A 23839-nucleotide genomic window follows, 5' to 3' on the forward strand; every position below is an offset into this window, starting at 1 on the left:
GACGAAGCGGCATGTGACATGTTTACATAACAGCTCTAATATTGCACATTGTACTATCAAGTTTATCCTTGTAATGGACTTTTCGAACTATATAGATAAGAATGAAGCGGTCTCTTCTTCACTCCAATTGTCACCTTTTCTGTTACCATTAGATTTTTTTCCCCTCGATCGACGTATACAACGCACAGAGTTTCCGTAACTGTCCAAAGCATGTGAATATGGGTATAGCTGCAGCCTGTAGACTGAGTAAAGTTCAGTAAAACGTTTCCACAAGTAAAAATAATGTTTTATTTTAGATCAACTAGAAACTATTTTTAATTTACGAATTTTTATTTTGAAGTCATGACAATTGGATGAAACCATAGCCAATGGCGCAAGTCTTTGTTTGTGGAGACACCGCCCTCTTTTGGAGGTTCTGCCCACTTTTGGAGTTCACGCCCCATTTTTGAAATCTCCAGTCTGCAGCTACCCTGGTTGACACCAGACCCTGCTCAGTCGTAACTGAGAGTGGGTCTGGGGAAGCTTTATTCACAGCCCAATTCCAAAGGGGCGTCACCAATGGACGTCGCTCAAATGCCTCTGGGCGCAATTGGATAGACCTAAAACCAATCAGAGTGATCGTCATCGTGTAAAGCCCGCCTCAACGTTTGTGATTGGTGGCAAGATTTTGGAAAGATTGGAAATGGCTTGAATGGGCTCTTGGCCAGACTGACTTGCAGAGCAAATCTAAATTTGCCGGAAGTTCGTCTGGGTTTCCCCAGGCTAGTCTGCAGCTTTTCCTAATTGTGAATATGAGACACGCGACTGGTTGTTGGTTGCGCATCTAGCTGTATTGTTTCACACTGTACAAGTTTAGCAGCAGCACCGCAATGCAGGGTTAACAGCACAAAAGCAGTGCTAATCCTTCATCCTAAGCAGGGCTTCATAACCCTGGGTGAAAAGTGGTGCTAACCCTGCTTCTAATTTACAAGCGGGACACATTCCTTTAACCAGGGTTAAAAGTAGGGCTTAACGATGATGACAGTGTGAAAAAGCATTTTTTTATTGCAAGGAATAGCCTAATACTTTTTATTTTTTTTTTTTTTTTGCAATACAAATGTAGCCTATTACCATCAGATTTTTCAAATTAACATATCTCTTCTCTTTGCATGGGTGGGTAATGAAATCTATAAAGGAACATTCTATATTAACCAAGTAAAATGTATAAAAATAAAAAATACTGCTCAGTGGATGTAAGTTGTTTTAGTCTTTATTTTAAATTTCCATTTGTTAGGCTTTTAGCATCAGACTTCTTTAAAAAGAGACCACCTCCCAATTAATCAATAGTATTTTTTAACAAAACAGCTTTATTAGCTACAATACTAGCTTAATTATTCTTATTTTTTTTTAAAGATCACAAACACATAATAAACAAACATTTTATATTATAGTCAATTGTCTGTGAAAATACTTTTGGCCTAGTCAAGGTTCACCTTTTTTTTTTTTTTTTTACTTTTCTTTTTTTTTCTTTTTTTATCTAGTCAAAGTACACTTTGAAATGGTATGACGTGACACACCCGCTTTCTCTAGAAATCACGTGACTTGTAAGGTATGTTACGAGCCCATCATATCCCGAATCACTGCCGTTGTAATTTGGACGCATTTAGAAGCGACACCAATATGAGGGATACTACTTTGCTTTTTGGGGTTTTATTACTCGTGCAAGGTAAGTCAATTTTATTTGTATTAATTCAACACTTTCGGTTTCACTATAAACCGGAACAGACTGTTATTCTCGTAGGAATATCACATCTATTTTTTTTTTTTACACATATATCTACAGTTTTTTTAAACACAAGCATGCATCACTTTTCTATAAATGGACGTTGTGATAACTCACATTGCGAATAGTGACAGATGAAAATAACATTACAAGCGTATTTTGGGGTAAGTTTGAACACGTGTGTGACTGTGTGTAAGTAGTGCAAACTAGTGTGCTGACGACCTACAATAGGCTATTATGAGCATTACTATTTTACATGACTGCAAAGTGCAAACGCATGACAACGCATGTAGGCCTAGTGGTTGAACGGAACAATAAATCACTCTCTCAATCTATCACTCAATTTCTCTATTGCTCTGTCGCTGTCATTAAGGCATACAGGGTGCGGTTAGGCTTACTTGCCATAAACTACCACCAGCTCGTGATTTTCGCTATTGGATGACTGTTGTTACAACCTGTTATTATAACATTATATAGACCAACCCCACCTTTTTTTTTTTTTTTTTTTTTTATATGCTTATTCCAAAAAAGGTAAATAGGAATTGCTTTACATTAAAACAGCAAATAAAATGTATGCATCGTGCTATTTTGTTCAGTCTTTTGCGTGTCTTTGCAAAGCATGCATCCTTGTCTGCTGAGTCATGTTCTGTCATTTAACATAAATACAAATATGAAATTACGTTATTTAGCCTATACCTCAGAATAAAAATAGGGAGGGAGGGGGGATGGGTTGCAACATGTTAAAAATACCTTAAATCTCACTAATTAACTTTAGCTTTTTGTCTCAATGAGTATAGAATTCTGAAAATATTAACTGTTTTAGACCTACTATAATATTATAGTATTATTTATAAAATAATATTATTGTAGCCTATTATTTATTTATTTAGTGATATTTATCAAATAACAGTTATTGAGTTTTGTTTATGTGTAGAACATAGGCCTACACAGATTCAGTGTGCAGGAATTACAGATGATATTCAATCTCTCCATATTTCAGTGTCAAACAGAAAGAATTTAACAATTTGCAATGCAACAAACTTTTATTAAACATGCAATTTATAACTTGTTGCAACCGTCTCCAACCCTATCAGCCATGACAGAACATCATATTCCTGCTAGACACACTGACTTTGACACATGCTAACCATGTCACTTAGAAGTCAACAAAGCAATAATTCAAAGTAAGTTTTGATTAATTCATACAAAATGTCAGGACAGTATGACAAAAATACATTTACTTTCATGCCTCCAAAACAAGTTTTGTTCAATAAATGCAGCAGCAGAAGTTGAATATGTCTTCTGTCTTCTTGGTGGGGGGAGGGTCTATGAGTGACATCACTCTAGCTTGTTTCTGATTGGAGAAAAATGACATGTTGCACCCATGCCCTGTTACAACTGTCCCCGGTCTCCCCTAATTCGAAGACGAAAAATTAAATAAAATGAATATTTTATGTTCTGTGGAGAGCAGTCCAGTGGGTAGTATTCATCCGGTGGGTAGTATTACTTTTGGTTTGCGCAGTGTAATTCATAGAATTACAAAAAATATTTTCCACCTAAAAGTTACATATTTCCCTCATATTAAATAGGCTATAAAACGCATGTGTAGACTGATATTTGTCTAATGTCTGGACTCCTTTATTAAGGGAGTATGGATATATAAACAGACGTTTAAATATATTGGTATTATAATGCATTTTCTGAGAATTTATTGTTCAAGTTTTGACTGCAAATGTCACATTATGCTGGAATTGCCCAATTTTAAAGAATTTATCCTCAACTAGCTTTGTGGTGTAGGTCTGCGTATTTTATAATGTGAACTTCAAATAATACTAATAGTAATTTACAGATGTGGTAGCATTGGATCTGGACGGGAAGGATAACGCGATTCTGCTTTCCCACACCGCGACACAGGTTTGTGGATCTGAGTGTCGCGATTTCGGTTTCATATTGCATATCGGTAATCGCTTGCAAATCTGCGGGTGACCGCGCTCACCAATCTTTATGTGTGAAATACTAAACGACGCCCACTACTGGCGGAAACTGTAATGGGATGAATTGGAACGTCCTAAGCCCTTGATCACTTGGAATCTGCTATGGAGTTGATATATTATTAAAAAATGTTATTTCATTAAGAATTTGTTTAATGCAGCATCCAAATGTATATGCATTGTGGGACATATAGGTGCCTGAAATGTAGATCCATTCAGATCCATTAAACATTCATTAAACATAACAGAATGATTCAGCACAATCATGTGCATTACTGAACACTAACTCAATGCATTATTAAACCCCACTTGAGAGAACACCACACCCCTGTTGCAGATTATTTACGTAGTGTGAACACCACAACGACTTCAAGACTCCAGAGCAAGTCATGTGGTCTAAACAGCACAGCGATCTGCCGTTGTTTAAAGTTGTCTAGTGTGCACCAGGCATTATGTGTAATGTTCGGATTGGTTGATTGTCTTGATAATGTTCACAGTGTCCCTTGTCTTGTCATTGTGTATTTAAGCCCTCATGTTTGACTTGTTCCTTGTCAAGTTTTGTTTCTGTATCCACTGTTAGTACGTCTATGTCTATGTTCTAGCCCCTGCTTATGTTCATGGTTAAGTTTTGAGTTTCATGCCAAGCCATGCTTTTGTTTCATGTTTGATCACGTTTTGATTTGTAAATAAACTGCACTTGGGTTTTCACATCCTTACATTAAGAGTAACATTGTTTTTTATTTGTTGTTGTTTTTTGTAACAGTATATTTCAGGCTGTTTAAATGAATATTAGGCTACTACTATTACTAATATTGCCACATACCTTTTACAATTTGCATGTATTGTAGAAATTACAAGTCACAGTAGGCTTAGTTTTCAAGTGACACAATGCAAAAAATCTGTTAACTTGCATTACTGACACTGAAAACTTGTGTCAAGTTAAATTTACAAACTTGCAAAGCAACTGTTAACTATAGACTGTAAGAAATTGCTGTATTATGTAAATGCACCAGATTTCGGCCAAAAATTATGTATTAGGAGACTGAGATCAAGCTCAGTAAAGTGACTTGTTTAATGGTAAATAGTTATTTGCAAAGAAAATTCGGAAATTTGACCAAAAAAAAAAAAAAAAAAAATTGGTTAAAGCCTGTAACGTTTCAAGCCAAGTCTTTTTAAATCTAAATAACAGCAAATTTTAAGATGATGCACTGCATATTTTTGAGTCAGGAACAACATGTTTAAACAAGTTTCAATTGTTAAATAAAGTTTTTTTGCACATGCCGCTGACAAGTAGTAGTTAAAGACACCTAACTGATTTTTCTTTACTTGATACAATAGGTATCTAAAATTATAAAAAAAAAATAGTAATTGAAAGTGTAAACATCTTAAAAAATTATAATTAAAAAATAGAATGATACATTTATTATTTATTTAGCTTAAATAATGCTTTATTTCATATAGGGACATTCATTGCAGTTGCATCATTTGACTTTTGCAAATAATTTTACATTGAACTGGCTTCTACTTGGATGCCTGGATTAGCTTTTGCTTGTACTAGCAAGTTCATACATACACTGTAAAAAATGAATCATGAGTCTTGTAATTTTCATTAAAAAAATTGAGGTGATCATTAAAAATATTATGTATATTTTATTAAGAAAATTGTGGTTCAGTTTTTGTTGAAAATATTGAGAACATTTCACTAATAACACCAAGAGATACATTTTCCTATTTTTTTTAAGGAAACATACACAATTTTAAGGCTTGAATTGAGGAACTGATAAACCTAAAAAAATTAAGGAAAAGGAGCTACCTATTTATTTTAAGAGAATTAGCTCATTTATGCGACACCATTGTTTGTTCCCAGCATGCTTTGCACATGGCTGGAAATGGAGAGTAAATCTTGATATAAAGTGTTATTTCATGTGTTTTTGAGTAAAGGGAAACGTCTGTTAATGTTTAATGTTCAGGTATGTTTGACATTTGAAAGAGATCTATTATGTTAAAGTTTTGATAGTTACCATTGTGCAGAAGAGTAGGGCTTATGGTTAGGTTGTGAGTAACTGCTTTTTTAAATATCCTGAAGCATGTTATTTTATACATGTAGCAATAGCTCTGCTAATGATAGTTCAGTAACAAGTTTGATTCTGTGCTGTCCTAGCAGCATACAGTCTTATTATAAAACAATATATCTCATAGTTAAATATAAACAGGTCATATTCATTCACTTGACTTCACACAATTTTGAGAATAAAAAATACTTAAAATAAAAAAGCACATTTCACTAAAATTTTTTAATTCATTATGTCTAATTAAATTAGGGCATTTTACATGATTTATTCAGGTAGATTCCATGAATGAAATCAAGCTTAACTACTCAAAAATAGTATGTGTAATATTGTTACCATATTTTTTTTAAGTAAATAGCAGTAACATTTTTTACAGTGTAGGATTTGTAAATACAATGAAGAAGTTTATGATAAAACAGCCTTTTCCTAGTTCTACAATGGTTGTCACCTGGAAAGTGTACCATTTTAAACTTGAAAGTAACTGTTTTTATCAGAATTGAAGAGAGATGAAACCTTCTCTCTTTGCCACAATGATCAGTTGGGCTTCTCTGGTTGATGCATTATCATGTTTACTGTTATTATCTTGTCAATTCATAATAAAAGACCCATGTTTGCCACTGTGCCACCCTGAAATTTGAGAATATACAAATTGCCAGACAAAAGTTTTTATCTCAACAGCTTTAAAACTACTGATAGTTATAAAATATGTTTATATGAATGGTTTCAAAACATAATATCATGCCATAGCATGTTATTCAGAATTTCTTAATATTAAACCACCAATTTAAATAGTTATCTTAGTCTGTTCATTTGTACGGACAGTTGCTCCACCTGACATTTTAGGGGTTTAAGATACCAAACATAAAATAATATTTATTATTTGTACCGAAAATTAATTCAAACTAAATAGGTTTTATAGAATACAGTGATTCATGTCACAGATTAATCAAATTATTTTAAAAGGTACTAATACATTTGGGTACAAAAAAAAACCAAGCAAGTCGTGTCATTGCCCCTTTATCATGGCACAAGAATATGGAGCAGTATGAGAGAATAAAGTAAAGTAAGTTCAGGGACTGACCATAGATGAGCTCATAATATCCCTTCTGTACTGTACATGAATGTGAATGACAAGGATCACTTTAGAGAACTGCCTAAACACGTGGAACTATAATATCAAATATAGTGTAACATTGTCATTTACCCGTACCAGTAGAGGAATAGAGCTGTAAACAAACAATACATTGCCTAAGAAACTGTTTTCATTAATATAATGTATTTACAGAACAAATACTACACTATTATATAACAAAACTGTTCCTCTTTGTTCCTCAGGTGTGGTTGGTGATACCGATGGAGTGAATACAGTGTCAGTGATGGAGGGAGATTCTGTCACTCTAAACCCTGATCCTACAGACTTACAGGGAGATGAAGAGATAATATGGAAGTTTGGTAATGAAATCATTGCTAAAATGAAGGAAACATTTTATGGAATCATCTATACAAAAGATGTGATATTCAGAGACAGACTTGAGCTGGACAAACAGACTGGATCTCTGACCATCACAGACATCAGAACTGAACATGTTGGACATTATAGTGTAGACATCAGGAAGAGTACAGATGCTAAACTGAAGACATTTCAAGTTACTGTACATGGTGAGTAACTTATGTCAATCAATTGTCTCTGAACAGGTTAGTTGCAGTGGAATGATTACATGTTTTATTATTATGGGTTAAGCATTTATTTATTTATTTATTTATTGTAAATTGAATAGTTAGAAAACAGCAGCAACAGTAAAAAAATACCAATTCAGCGTAAATGTCAGTAAATTATTTAAAAATACTTCACATTATCCCAAGAGGTTTATGCTATTTTTATGTCAACTTTAAGAAAAAAAAACATAGACGTTTATAAATGACCAAATCAAATGTCTCCAAGTGTTACAAAATTAATTTTGTATTGAATTACAATTTGTCTATTAATTTCTCTTTCCTGACATATTTTTTCCATCTCTTTCTTTAACCACACGAGACTAGGATACAGTTAGGAAGATTTATTCTAACTCTAAGAAACAAAAAGCCTTTAATTTGTTTCAAATCATATGTGAGGCTATATATTGAAATCCTTTTGAAAGGTAGTGTTGGATTAAAGTGTGAGATGTACATTTAAAATAAGAAATTCTAGATTTATTTTATAACCTAATCCAGTTTCTACTGAATACAATTTATTTGTATAGCATTTTAAAACATTTAACAATATCCAAAGCAAACCAAATGCTAGAGTAGAGGAGTAAGAAATACACTGCCCCACCAAAAAAATAAATAAAATAAAATAAAATAAAATAAAATAAAATAAAATAAAATAAAATAAAATAAAATAAAATAAAATAAAATAAAATAAAATAAAAAGGGTTATGGTTTGCTTAAGTTTTTTTCAGGGAACACAGACTCGAGATGTTGTAAGTAGTGAGAAACAATAACAAACTTTTATTCAATCAGATAAATGGCAAGGTAAGTATATCGCTGATTAACTGAAATAAGAATATGTTTCTTCTTACAGGGTCTAGACTCTAGAACAAGACACTGAGAACTGGAGATGGAAACAGGCAGGGGTGGAGATGAGGAGAACAACACAACGGTAGGTATCTCAGGTAAGAATAACACCCAAAGCTTAGATGAGTCCTATGCTGTGTCCGAAATCGCCCCCTATACCCTCATTTACTGTTCCCTACATTACTCAACTAATATAGTCCACTTGAAGGAGTTGATGAAAACGAGTGAGCGCATTCGGACACTGAGTGCGCCGGAAGCTCTGCCGATTTTGCATAGTTTGTGCTTACTGTTTGATAATAATACTTTAAAACTTAGCAAACTGGCATCTCCAGTAGTAATGAAAAGATTTATCATGAACTCTGACATGGAGACTAGCATATAAATTATAATTAAACAATTTAATAATCAATTAAAAATGAATTTATTCCTGTATGATATTACATTGGACCAGCGCGGTTTGGAAAATGGATGATTGATCCAGCTGCGGCGCCAGCTCCTGGCGAGACGCGGGAATTCATTCAGCGTGCGACTCTCACAGTGCATTATGGGTATTCTCTAGCCGTTGAGCGTATATCGGTTGTACATTCGTTATTACAGTTCATTGTGGGATTGAAAGAATGCACTCAGTAACGTCCACTATGGTTTCAGACACCACTACAAATGGCTGTCCCCTCTAATAGTGCCCTATTGGCAGAGGTGTAAAGTCCAGGTTCAGAAAGTAAAAATCCTCCTCAGTATTTTGTTCCAATCACCTGGGTTTGCTAATTAGCACAGTTTTTCAGCCAGGAGATCAGCTGGCTGAGTTCATGGGTGGAATAAACATATGGCAGGACTTCTACTTTCTGACGCCTGGACTTTACACCTCTGCCTATTTGTACAGTTGTAGACCAGACAAAGATGATGTATGTGGTGTGTGCTTTTATGGTGTGGTGCAGATGAGGGTGATTACTAACAGGTGCGGGTGATTGTGGAGTGTGTGCAGGTGGGAGCCAGGGAGGATGATGGGAAATGTAGTGCTTAGAAATGTAGTGATTAGATTAAATTAGTTTAACTAATCTGACTGTAGTTAAACTAGATCATGCTCTGATTTCCTTTACTTGTCTTCTGAATTTAAGTTTATGAAACACACGTCAACTGTATTTCCTCGACGGAAAGGTGGTCACTACAGGTGTGTGTGTGGCCCAGACACACACAGCAGCAGCTGCGTATAACTATTGGAACAGATTTCAGTCTCTCGAACAAACTTTAGAATTTCATTCTCTGGAACGGACACTGGGATTTCTGTCTCTGGAACGGACTTAGAAACTTCTCTCACTGGAACAGACTCGGGAATTCCACTCACTGGAACTGACTCGAACTCCACTCACGAGAACGGACTCGGAAACTTCTCTCACTGGCGTGGACTCGGAAATTTCAGTCTCTAATTTCAGTATTTAAGTATCTGAAACAGAGTCTGGAATTTCCATCTCAGGAACCGGCTCGAGAATTAGAGAAAGGATAAGGGGTTTATTGGGGATAGATCGACTAAGCAGGAGAGCATAATTTATATATTGCTCCATCTCGCAAGTGTTAACATCCCATGGCATATAGGGCTCGTCTAAACCTATATAAAATATTTTCATTAGCAAAGCATTATCCAAATACACGATGGAAGACAGCTCTAAGAAATCTTTTGAAGTATTCCTCCTTTTGGAGAGGGAGAAAAACAGGTCAATCAGGCAGAGTTGAATGCTCATGGTTGTGGCATATCAGTGTAGGTCTGGGGCTGGTTCAGACATCTTCAGATAGACATCTACATCAGACCGTTGCACAAAGCACTTAAGACTCTGACTATCTTAAGTAGGACTACACTGCAATGCATTCTGGGTAAAATAAGACACTTTTCAAAACAAAAAACATGGCGGATCGAGTAAGCGCATTCAACCGCTCAGTGCAGTTTACCCCAGCCTAAAATATGTGTTTGTTGGAGGAGTATAAATGACGGAGTATTTTTTTATGTTTCCACTGTATCGATCGCGCCCGTGCCTTTCTCTCTCTCTGACACACACACACACACACACACACATTCCAGCATTGCAATCTTGACATCGCAGCCTGTTATGCAGCGTTCACACCAAACGCGAATAGAGCGTCAAATTCGCGTCTAGTTCGATGCTTGAACATTTTGAATCCATTCGCGCGTCCTATTCGAGCGTTATAAAGCGAGCGTTTGAAGCGAAATAGACGGGCATTCAGAGGTATGACTCTACTACCCCGTTTGAGCAGTCACTGTGTATTGTATTTTACGCATCGCCCGTGACGCTTGCGTATAGGGCTTGGGCGTCGTGACGTCATACTTGGCGTGGCGGCCATGTTGATGGCCTCGCGAATGTAAACATACAGCAAGTCGAACGAGGAGAAGCAGAGTTGGGAGAAAGAAAAGAGATATTAAAGTCCCTAAAATGATGCGGAATTTACAGGGATACGTTAAATAGGGAAGCCAGGGACCAGTAAGGTTATGTGGACAAAATCGGCAAAAAAGTGGAGTTAGTAGCTGTCAACCCTCCCGTTTTTTCCGGGTTTCTCACGCATTTGAGCTCTTTTCCCGCTGTCTTCCCGTTTTAGTATTTTCCTATAAAATATCCCGAAACATAAAAATTTTAACTTTCATCTTTCTGTTGCTATCCCTCTGCTGACAGCAAAAATTCGTACTACAAAACTGCAGCATTAACTAAGCGAGTTGTGAAGCTAGGTCTAACGTGACTTTACTTACAGATTGGCATGAAATCGTGCTCTCAAAACAACCATGCTGTTATCTTAAAAAGGCCAATATCACGCTAAGGTTGCCTTCAAGTAAGCAAAACGATGCTTTGAAAACATCTGTTTCGCTGGAAGGGCAAGGGGGTAGCAACAGGACAACAGTACAGAGACTGACAGGTCCGATGGAAGGGCTAACATTAATGTTATGAGAGTAAGGTATTAAAATACGGGATATTTTACAGGAAAATTTGTCCACATACTGGTCCCTGGTTTCCCTATTTAACATATCCCGGTAAACTCCACATCCTTTTAAATAAATGGCAAGCAAAGTATATTGCAGGGAGACAACAATCATGAAGATGAGGATGAGGCTTGAACAGTCTGACTGAGGTACGGACACTCCGCACGGACACATTCACATCAATGGATCGCTGATTAACTGAAATAAGAATGTGTTTCTTCTTACAGGGTCTAGAAGAACACACTGAGAACTCGAGACGAAAACAGGCAAGGGAACAACACGAAAGTAGGTATCTCAGGTAAGAATAACATCCAAAGCTTGGGTGAGCCTTGGTTGTAGACCAGACAAAGATGACGTGTGTGCGTTTATGGTGTGGAGCAGATGACATTTTGCAGTTTGAATGTATTGTTGAAACAGAAAAGATGACTTTATAGGAGCAAAGTCTATTCAAATTTTAAGTCTCAGATTTTTGACTCCTCTTCACATTGCTATTTCAAGTAACTGTGACTGTGTGGAAATTATAAACTTGTTTTCTGTTTTAAACTATTTCTGTTTCTTCTGCTCGTGTGTTTCTTGTTGAGACAGATGTTGTGGAGTCAGTATCAGTGACTGAGGGAGATACTGTCACTCTACACACTGGTGTTACTGATATACAGAGAGATGATCAGATACTGTGGAAGTTTGGAGATCAAGTCATCAACACTGATCGCTTAACCTTTTAACAGTCGCCCCCTCTAGTAGAGCTCAAACCCAAACATGACTTATACAGACTAAAACAGTCACAGTTCATGAACACTCTGGACTACAGACATAACTGACGGCTCTTTATAAAGAAGAGAGTTGTCAGTTTGATGTTCAAATATCAAAATTAAATACCCTACTATAGAAAATCAGAGAGAGAAGCTTAAATATTTTGGAAAGTGTTGATCCATTAATATAAAATAAAATACATTTAGAAATAAATATATGAAACGGTGCCAGAGCAACTTATAAAAGCAATGAGATTAAAGCCACATGTCTGAACAAGATATCATTTAAATTTAAAGGGGCACCACTAAACATAAGTAAGTTTTGTTTTTCTTAGTGAAAGTACATTGGAAAAAGAAAGACACTTGGAGATTCCATCAATATGAAATGTCACGCAATACAACACTATTCACAACTGAACACAATTATTGAAGCAGAAATTTATTATCACAACATATAAATGCTTTTTCTTTTTTTCTTTTCTTTTTTTCTGAAACAGTCTCGCTGGCACCAAAAAAGCACAATCACAGTGAAACACTCACAAAAGTCACATGACTGGAGGTTTCTGTCTGTCCTTTATTTCTACTTTTCCGTTCTCAGTTCATCCTCAAAGGTTTTTCCCAAATGTTCAAATCTATTTCCAGCCTTTAATTTTTGTCATCTTCTCTTCTCTTCTCATATTCATATTCTCTTTTGCATTATGACTGATTTACAGCAAACTGCCCCACTGCCATGTCATTCTCTCTATATTTTTGGGTTAAAATATTTATGTCTGCCTCCACTGTTCACGTCTCTTTACTTTGCTTTCATATTTTGCAATATACTGCCATCAGCATTCTGTTACCTATAGTTGGTACACATTTACACATGTTCCCTATTGTTCATACAGCATTGTGCATCCACCAATATACTTTTCCCTCCAGTCTGCAAACATTTACGTCTTTGCCTGTGTTTAAAACTAGTTCAGCAGAGGACACAGGCCTTCTATATGTGCTAAACCAAATGATATGTCCCAGCGGCCAGTTTTAATATGCAGACCACTAAAAAATTAGCCATTTGTATTGGTTGATTCCCAGAAAAGTTTAACACTGTGACTGTGTGGCGCTATCAAACATGGGAACATCCAGAGCAGTCTGAAATACAGTAGCAACACTACTGTATAGGCTCAACCAATGAAGTGTGTTTGGAGCAGGACTATCTGTTTGGAAAAAGCAGGGGCGTCATTGACAGACAGTCTGTGTTCAGAAAAAAATGTTTGATTACACTTTTTATTTTTGGAATTCAGTTTTGTTACACCAGTGATGCATCAATTATTTAACACACCTACAGTAAGAACACAGTACTAAAACACCTATAGGCTATACAAAATTGAATATGTACACAAGGCTGATTGTGGAATACAAACAATTCTCTGTAATGGTATTTGTTGGCTACATTTTCCATCCATCAAAACTTTACTGGTTTTCTCTGGCTTCCTGTGTGCAGTTATAGGTCAGGCATATTTGGATGTCCCAACAGCTGGTGATGCTATTAGAATGTTTTGAATGTCAGCACTGCACTGAGAATGATGGGGGCGGGGCTATTGTGTTCCTAAGACACAAGCAAATGTGGCAATATAGCGTTTACCACTGAAACAACATTGGTGTTCATAATTCACTGGAAAATTTACATAATTATTATTAAATCTGAAGACATGTTATGTAAACAAAGTCGAATTAATCAATATTCCTCTTTAATCAACACTTTTGGTACTAACATTTCTTAAATGATTACAAACTCTGCTTTATTGCCATTAAAACTACACTTGTATTTGTATTTATTGAATTCGTCTGCCATTTTCACTGGACAAAAAATAATTCAGAACTCTCAGATTCGATGTTGTGTGAATTGTTGCGAATTCTTGATACGAATTAAAATTATGTTGCCACTGTGACATTATGATCGTAGATATCGATGATCGAGCCTTTAAACTTTCAAATGACGTATGGTTTGTCAATATTCATTAAAATTTTGATAGCAAAATCTTTCAGTAAATACAATTTACAAACCTTGGAACCAGCGATGGTTTCGCGCAAGTTAATGGATTAAACAGCCCTGTTGACACGAGATGGAGAAACATTGATTTGAATGATCAAACCAGAGACCTCAACATCAAAAACATCCGCATCGATCAGTCTGGAGGTTATAAAATGGAGATCAACACCATCAGTATGATTTTACACAGAAAATTATATATTGCTGTTGGTGAGTAGCTGTTCTGTTCTATTATTGACTCTAACTCTAGTAAACAGTAACATGCTCAAATGAACATAAATTTACTGTTAGATTTTTATCTCCATTATTTTTTCCTGTGCCTCATTCTTAGTTTCTTTCACCAGTGAATGAATTTACAGGCCTGGGACAGAGTCATGAACTATGTCAATTGATACTCACAAATCCTTCTCAGCTTTTATTTGGGCACATTAGCATTTATACAGGGTCCAGGGGTGGTGTAGCAAATATCCAATGAATATACATTACATCATATATATAAATTGTCTTTTTTGAGCTGTGACCCTGCATAAAAAAACTCTGCACCTCATAGAAAACATATGACAAAATTACCAAACATTATGGTTTTTTTTTTCAGTTCCAGGTATTCAGTAGGTTACGTCAAATTCAATGGTTTTTTTTTAAGACCTGAACAATTACAATTTTATACCATATGTCCATTTGAGAATTTTTTTTAATCCTTATTATACTAATACCTATGAAAAATGTCATGTGGGGACATTCATGGACATGTATAATAACAAAATATAAGAACTGCATGAAGGAAATTAATCTCTTAAATGCAAGTCACCGTTTGCAAGAGGTTGGAACAAGCTGGACCAAGCTCAGTTTTTACTGGCACCATCTAATTCTTTGTTCTCCCTGACTGAAAATAAACGGTGTCATAGCAGGTTACTTTTTCCAGAGAACTTGTGCTTTACTTTCCTCCCCATCACTGCCTCTCACTTCTGCGCTCTGTCTGCCAATGAGAAAAACAACAGCTACTCTAATCTAAGCTGCAAAAGTGATGTATAGATCTGTACAATACTGTACAATACTCATTGAAATATGTCATTGAAATCACAAAATAAAAACAAATGGGTAACACTTTACAATACGGGTGCACTAATCTGCATTAATTCATGCTTCACGAATGCACAGATAATCATGTGTTAATGTATAACTCATGAAGAACTAAACCATTAATTAATGATTACTGCATCAGCAACTAATAAAGATTCTAAATGATTAATAATTAAGTAATATATGAATTGTTATTAATTAAATGTGTCAATGTATTAATTCCTTAACTTGTTTTATTAACTAAAAGTGTCAATTAATGCATTAATTACCACAGTTTGTCAAAGCAATGTACTTCAACTTCCAGTTGTCTGCTTTAATTAATCATTTACTAATGATTTGCAAATGTATCATTATGTTATGACTTTACTTGTTGAGGCACATGACTATTAACTAATTGTTAAGTAATATGCCATTTTGGTTTTGACATCCACACTAAGCCATGGATTTCAATTTCCAACCATCTACAACCAAGATTTCACTGAGTCCGATGAACCTTGTTGTTCATGGCACAGGACTATGTCAGGTTAATCTTGAGGTTGTGGAACACTGAACATATGCGATTGAGCACTGTTATTTCATAACACTGTGTCTAGACTGGACAAAGACAATAGAACGTCCATTATAGTCAGTTATACTACACTGGATGCGACGCGACGCTACACGATAAAACCCCGACAGTAAACCGATGCCACACTATATTCCTGACGTATAGGCTACTCAGAGCTCTTGTGCTAGTTCTGTTACGAAGGACAAATGGACTTGCGATGGTCTGTCATGACAGCTGGTCTCGTCCAGTTTAAACACAGTGTAACAGCTTCAGGAGTTCAGATTCTGGTGTGCTGATAGTGTGCAGCCCAACTCACATATCCTTCAAGTACATTCTCCGACATTACATTCACTGCATGTGCAAACTGTCAAAACCCATAAATGGCATATTACTTAACAATTAGTTAATAGTCATGTGCCTCAACAAGTCATAACATAATGATACATTTGCAGCTCTAGTTAATGATTAATTAAAGCAGACAACTGGAAGCTGAAGTACATTCCTTTGACAAACTGTGGTAATTAATGCATTAACTGACACTAATTGACACTTTTAGTTAACAAAATAAGTTATTAAGGAATGAATACATTATGACACATTTAATTAATAACAATTCATATTAATCTATCAATCATTTAGAATCTTTATTAGTTGCTGATGCAGTAATCATTAATTAATGGTTTAGTTCCTCATGAGTCATACATTAACACATGATTATCTGTGCATTAGTTAAGCATGAATTAATGCATATTAGTGCACCCGTATTGTATTGTGTAACCAACAAATGATTTATTTTATGACAAAACAGTAATATCTGGGGTAATAACAACTTTTAACACCAATCATACCCAGATATAAAACAGTTATTCAATGGATTATTCATATGTGTAATCTATGTCAGTGGTTCTCAACTCCAGTCCTCGGGACCCACTGCTCTGCACATTTTGTATGTCTCTCTTATCTGACACGTTCAGTTCAGTTCATGGAGTCTCTACTGACGAGCTGATGATCTGGTTCAGGTGTGTTAAATAAGGGAGACATACAAAATGTGCAGAGCAGCGGGTCCCGAGGACTGGAGTTGAGAACCACTGATCTATGTTCTTCATGTGTTTGTTGCTGCGAAAGGTAAAATGACGACAATATCAGTGATGGAGGAAGAACCACAGACTCTAAACTATTTTGCGCTTGACATTCTGTAATAGAACAGAGAGCATGTGACAGAAGGAGAGAATTTTCTCCACTCATGTTAGTTTATTTGGAATGCCAGAGGTCGATGTTATATGAACATATTGTTTGCCAAGCCAAGTGATTTTTTAATTTGCTGATCCAGTGTAAATAGTCAATCAGCAAATCTGCTTGTTTGTGTATTGGTAGATTTCATTGATCTTTATTGAAATGAGCTGCTTGTTCTTTAATTTGGACATTGCCAGTTATCAACCAAAGAACACTTAACTGTGTGATTAGAAAATCATTATTCATATGCGTAATAATAATGTTCTTCATATGTGTTTGTTGTCGTGACAGATGAAATGAAGATAGTATCAGTGAAGGAAGGAGAATCTGTCACTCTACGCACTGGTCTTATTGATAAACAGATATATGATCTGATATTGTGGAAGTTTAAAGACCATGTCATTGCAAAAATCATAAAACTAACCAATCAGATGTCATTATATGACACCAGTGATAAGAAATTCAATGGCAGACTCCAGCTAAATGAAAAATCTGGATCCCTCATCATCAGTGACTCTGAAATCACAGACTCTGAAGATTATCATCTGAACATGATCAGCAGCTCACACACCTTAGAAAGGACCATCAGTGTTACTGTCAAGAGTGAGTAGATAAAATCTTTCAGTATCAACATCTTATTTACATCTGTGCTCTAAAAATTATTTAGATATTTAGAAAGTTACACTTGAAATGGTTTCAAAGTATATGCATGAAATAATTACATTTGACAACATAAACAACACATTCTACATGTGTGACAATTAGCAGACCCCTATAAACATCTCAGCCAATAGACCTTGATCACTATCAGCAGCCGAGAGTAACTCGGAGTCAGCGGTGGTCCAGCTATAGTGGCTAAGGGACTACGTTCTCCGTTCCCTCCTTCAGGGAACGGTGGGTTGCATACGCAACCAGGACCTTCCCTTTCAGTCGAGAACGTCAGACGTAGTCGACGTCGACTGAATGGGATCTTATTATGGAAAGCGCCACTAGAGCTGCCACCTTCCAGTGCCTGGACGAAAGCCTCCTGACCCCCTGCAACTCTTGAGGCGGAGAAGTGCAAAGCTTAGGTCAGGGAAGTCAAATACTGTTCCACAGGACCACTGGGAAAGCGTACCCTGCCAAGGAAGGAAGGGACGCTGTGGAAACCACATCCTGCCCTAAGGGAGGTAACATGTGGAGAATACACATTTGGACTGGGCGGAAAACTGGGCAGTACAACATATGGAATGTCACTGGAATGACTCCAGCCTAAAACAGGGGGGAGGATCAACCGACAGTGATGGCAGAGGGGACTCTACCGAGGGAAGACACTGGCTCGCCGCAGGGAGCCGTACCGTGGAAGAATACACTTATGGGATCGTCATAGGGATCACAACATATGGACCCAGCCTAACACGGGTTCCACCAGTGCATACGAGTGATAGGCCTGGCTTCGGACGTTCCGCCACATCCTTTGCTGAAGGGTAAAGAGGAACTCAACAGGGTTCGGTTTAAGAGGGTACTCAACTGGTGCAAGAATTGCAAACGTATCCAGTCCATAGGAGGGGAATGGCACGGTTTGAACACTTCAAACCATGCTTACAGTGAAACTGGCTTCATTTCAGCGGTCAGACATAGAAAAGCCAGGGCTGGGTCTGCCTCCTCCGGGGCAGCGCTTGCAGGCTCACCACCTGGTCCCGTAGGAGAGGTAGGAAATTTGTGCACATATCCAGCCCGGGGTCTCAGGAGTCATGAGAGTTAGCCGGCCCGAATTCCAGGCGCGATTCGTTGACCGAAAATTCGGGCAAGTCCCTACCCTCTAGAAAGAGACCAAACAAGCAGGAGAACTGTTTCTTTAAAAACAGAATTTTTAACTCACTGCCTGTAGGGCTCAAGGGAGGTCTCTGCAGTGCAGTAGCACCAGAGATAAGTCCCAAGAAGGTAAAGAGTTATTTACTCTTGCAGGCAAGGCAGTTATTTCTCCTTGCTCCCCTCAGGAACCTGACGATCAAGTCACACTCCCCCTGCATTTGTATCCACTGCATCATGATGTGCGTCACTATAGAGGTCACAACATTTTGAGGTGTAGGAGACAGCCTCACTCCAACTGTTAGCAGGAAGGGAGAACTGAAGTGATCGAACACCTTCGGGATCTCCTCACGAAGAGAAGAGAAGACTCACTTCAACGAATAGGTTCCACTTCTAAGGGGAGGGAGCCTCACTTGAGGGTGCTCACAGAAGTGATGGTTTCTACGGCATAAAAGTTATTGCGGTAGTAACCAGAACCTCTGCATCCCATTCTACTTAGAACCAGACCTGGAACTCTCCAAGTCTAGACGCGGGTCCTATCATGCCCCATCCCTGAGAATGTACTCAGAGGAAGGAGTCAGGAAGGCTGTTGAGAGGAGAGGTCGGTTGGCCAATAAGGGGCAGCTAACAAGACCTGCTCCAACTCTTCCTGATTTTAGCACCATAGTGCAAGAAGGCTCACTGGGGAATGCATTTCTGCGGGGCCCCAGGGCCAGCTGTGGCAGAGGAATGAGTCCGGAGAGGCAACAGGTGTGACTGTGCGACCCCGAAGTGGTCCCAAACAGCTGGCCAGTTGGGAGCGGAGTCTCCACTGTCTGGACCAGAGGCTGTCGTAAGGCTTGTCAACGGCACAATTGAGCAAGCCAGCAGAAATAAGTGGAATGAAGCGACTAATGTCTGTCTTTATCATTACAGTATCAGATCTTCACTCAGGTTATATAGTGCTGATGTTTATAGTGTGTGTTATAGATCAGACACACTCACACTAATGTCTGTCTTCATCATTACAGTATCAGATCTTCACTCAGGTTATATAGTGCTGATGTTTATAGTGTGTGTTATAGATCAGACACATTCACACTAATGTCAGTCTTTATCATTACAGTATCAGATCTTCACTCAGGTTATATAGTGCTGATGTTTATAGTGTGTGTTATAGATCAGACACATTCACACTAATGTCTGTCTTTATCATTACAGTATCAGATCTACACTCAGGTTATATAGTGCTGATGTTTATAGTGTGTGTTATAGATCAGACACACTCACACTAATGTCTGTCTTTATCATTACAGTATCAGATCTACACTCAGGTTATATAGTGCTGATGTTTATAGTGTGTGTTATAGATCAGACACACTCACACTAATGACTGTCTTTATCATTACAGTATCAGATCTACACTCAGGTTATATAGTGCTGATGTTTATAGTGTGTGTTATAGATCAGACACACTCACACTAATGTCTGTCTTTATCATTACAGTATCAGATCTACACTCAGGTTATATAGTGCTGATGTTTATAGTGTGTGTTATAGATCAGACACACTCACACTAATGTCTGTCTTTATCATTACAGTATCAGATCTACACTCAGGTTATATAGTGCTGATGTTTATAGTGTGTGTTATAGATCAGACACATTCACACTAATGTCTGTCTTTATCATTACAGTATCAGATCTACACTCAGGTTATATAGTGCTGATGTTTATAGTGTGTGTTATAGATCAGACACATTCACACTAATGTCTGTCTTTATCATTACAGTATCAGATCTACACTCAGGTTATATAGTGCTGATGTTTATAGTGTGTGTTATAGATCAGACACATTCACACTAATGTCTGTCTTTATCATTACAGTATCAGATCTACACTCAGGTTATATAGTGCTGATGTTTATAGTGTGTGTTATAGATCAGACACACTCACACTAATGTCTGTCTTTATCATTACAGTATCAGATCTACACTCAGGTTATATAGTGCTGATGTTTATAGTGTGTGTTATAGATCAGACACATTCACACTAATGTCTGTCTTTATCATTACAGTATCAGATCTACACTCAGGTTATATAGTGCTGATGTTTATAGTGTGTGTTATAGATCATACATATTCAAACTAATGTCTGTCTTTATCATTACAGGTTCAGATCGTTCAGGTGCTGTATCAGGAATATCTGGTGCCAGTGTTGTTCTGATGGTTTGGGCTGTAACAGTTTTTTTACTGCAAGAAGAATAAGTAACGGTGTAAGTATTACATACAAACAACTTGACAAAGAAACACTATTAATACAGACATATTAAATACAGCACACAACTTGTGCTGTTTTACTTTAGACAGAACAGCCAACCTTATCATTAACACAAATAGAGCTGATCTGGTGGTGTTTTGATCAAAGAACAATGCTGCTGGATATTTTAGCCATTTAATATTTAGTCATTTGCACCATTGATTGTTTAATTAAAAAAAATGATTGACTCCTGAGCCAGTGGTCAGTAAGACCTTTTATATCCATTTAATCTAACTGTCAGTGTTGATATCACTCTCCATTAATTAGCATCATATCAGAAATAAAAGACTAAAGAACAAATATTAATTTAAATTAAAATTTACAAATCATAATATTCTCCACAGTGTGAAATACATTACAATGGTGCAGGCTTATAAACAAAAACAAGTGTAATGCAGGAGAACAAATAGCTAATATTATTATTGTTATCAACACTATTATTAATTCATTACTGTTTTCATTTTTTTAACTTGGTGTTTTTACTGTGAATATTTCTGTGTTTTTATAACAGGTTTCAGTGAAGATAAAGTGAATCAAACTCAGGATCAGGATGAGTAATGAGGAGAATCAACCTGTAATAATCTGTAACAATGTAAACATGCTTTGCATGACATACTGATCAGTGTAGATATATGTAACAATTTTCTTATATAAACCTAATTGTTTTTTTTATTGTCAATGTCTGAAATGATTGTAATGAAACATGAAAGCCTGTAGACTCATTTTTTTTAATGCAAAAGATTCAAGAGTATGTGCCGTTTACACACGCTCCCAAGAGCCTTTCTTCCGTTCTATGACACATTAAATGAATGCTTATACAATGTTCAGGATAATGCCGAAAGAGCTATTATGTACTGTAATGTCAATGTGTCATGCAAAGAGAAGGGATTAATGTAAACTATAGTCTCACAGTCTTTTTAATTTTAACTAAAAATACCTTTGCGGTGGGTATATCAGGGCATTGAATCACAATCAGTCTCTTGTCCATTTTGTGCTTGAGTGCGAGCATGAGTAATAGTTTGCTGGCTGCAGTTCACTTAACACGAGTAAAGATATACTGCTGTTTTATATGATCTTACTGAACTGATTCATATTTCAAACTCTTTTTAAAATGAATCAAATACAAAAGAAAATGTGATTTTATGAATCCATGATTTTTTTTTTATTTTTTTTTTTATTCATTTTATTGTGGACTACTGTTTGTTGCCTGGACTTCCTATTCTTGTCTTAAATCTGAATCCTTCTCATTTATAATTTTTCTGTATCACAGGTATTTGTAAAGCAGATATATCATAAATAATCTGAAACTGGTGTTTCTTCTTAGTGTAATCTTATTTACATGGGGAGTTGTGACTGATCATATAGGTGTAAAGTGTAATTTCTGTTCTATTAGTATTTCCATACATTGTTCTATGTGCAAATACACAATAAAGCCAATGGCTAAAACTGGATAAAACTAAGACTTTTATATGTTGTCAGAGTGAACAGTGTGGATGGATTGCAAGTTGCTGAAACTGACCAAGGCAAAAAGAAAGATTATGCAAAGTTTTATCTTAAGTCTTATCAGTAGAAGTTGGTCATTTGTTCTTTTAACCACCTTTTTTTTTACTAAATGGGATCTGACTGGCATCAGACTAACACTGAACTATATAATGCAAGAAATACTTAAAAAAAAAAATGTAGGACCAGATATGATGAATGAAGACCAGGAGTCAAGAGATGCATCAATTGAAGAACTTTTTTACTGAAGAATAGTTTGCAGTTTCATCAGCAGAAGTCAGCTTCAACACTCAGCAAGGAGTTCATAGGCCGCTCTGCTGTACACACTTAATACAGCAGCAATACTCTAACATAGGTCACTAAATCACATCATCACATCAGGTTGAATGATTCTGATTGGTTAAGACACAGATAAACAGAAAATGTCCACATGGGCTGTGAGTGAGAAGAATATCTCCATCGATTATCTGGACGACAGATGGTCATTTTATAGCCCCCGCGTGACAATAGTTCACCTCAGAACATCATGTAACAAAAGAGTGCTGACACACACACACACACACACACAACCACATAGGTGGTCGAGCTCTAGCTCTGACCAGAAAACTTTCCCAAAATACTGATAACGTACTTTCTCTCAGTAAGAGGTTCAGGCAATATTCATCATTAGTGATTGAAGATGAAAAGTAAAGTAAATGTTTTAGCTAAGAATTGGCACGTAGGCAACAGGCTTGAGTGACCCCAGAGACCTCGGCTGTCAGGGTCAGCTAGAAGAGTAAATCTAGGTTTTTAACAGGTGTTCGGTGCTTTTCTCACATGTAACTTTATAATTGGTAAATCTCAGACGCTTGAAGATGTCATTCAAATCATTTGATATTTAGCTGCATAAATATTGATTAATAACTCATTACAAATCACTGAACGGATATACATTGAAGCGCTGTGGATTTCAGAATCCAACCCATTAAGTGGCAATATTGTATAAAAACATTTTCAACCAGTTGATTACATTTATTACATATTAAAGGTGCAATAGGTGATTCTCTACAGAAACATTTTTGTTATGCTGGTTGAAAGTCTCCTCATATCCTGATAGCAATCACTATGTAAAGCGTGATATACTGTATATAAATATATATAATTTGTGGAAAGGCGTAGGACCGAAAAATGCTTGTTCAATCATTTCATTCGGTCGGACTGTGTTCCCTGTCAAGTCAAGTCAAGTCACCTTTATAACACTTTTATAATGTAA

The 23839-nt window shown here is 36.6% G+C and overlaps 1 protein-coding gene across 1 annotated transcript; it reads left to right on the plus strand.

The window, feature by feature from the left end:
* Positions 1–1567: 1567 nt before the first annotated feature.
* LOC308702519 (uncharacterized protein) lies at positions 1568–22539 on the plus strand. The gene is made up of 5 exons (XM_081385438.1): positions 1568–1705; positions 7158–7481; positions 17291–17602; positions 20941–21043; positions 21599–22539. Exons 1-4 carry the CDS (start codon positions 1591–1593, stop codon positions 21033–21035), a joined length of 846 nt encoding a protein of 281 aa, XP_081241564.1. The 5' UTR covers positions 1568–1590; the 3' UTR covers positions 21036–21043; positions 21599–22539.
* The last annotated feature ends 1300 nt before the right edge of the window (positions 22540–23839 follow it).

The sequence above is a fragment of the Scardinius erythrophthalmus genome, assembly GCF_964197995.2.
Source record: "Scardinius erythrophthalmus genome assembly, chromosome: 14".
NCBI classification, from domain to species: domain Eukaryota; kingdom Metazoa; phylum Chordata; class Actinopteri; order Cypriniformes; family Leuciscidae; genus Scardinius; species Scardinius erythrophthalmus.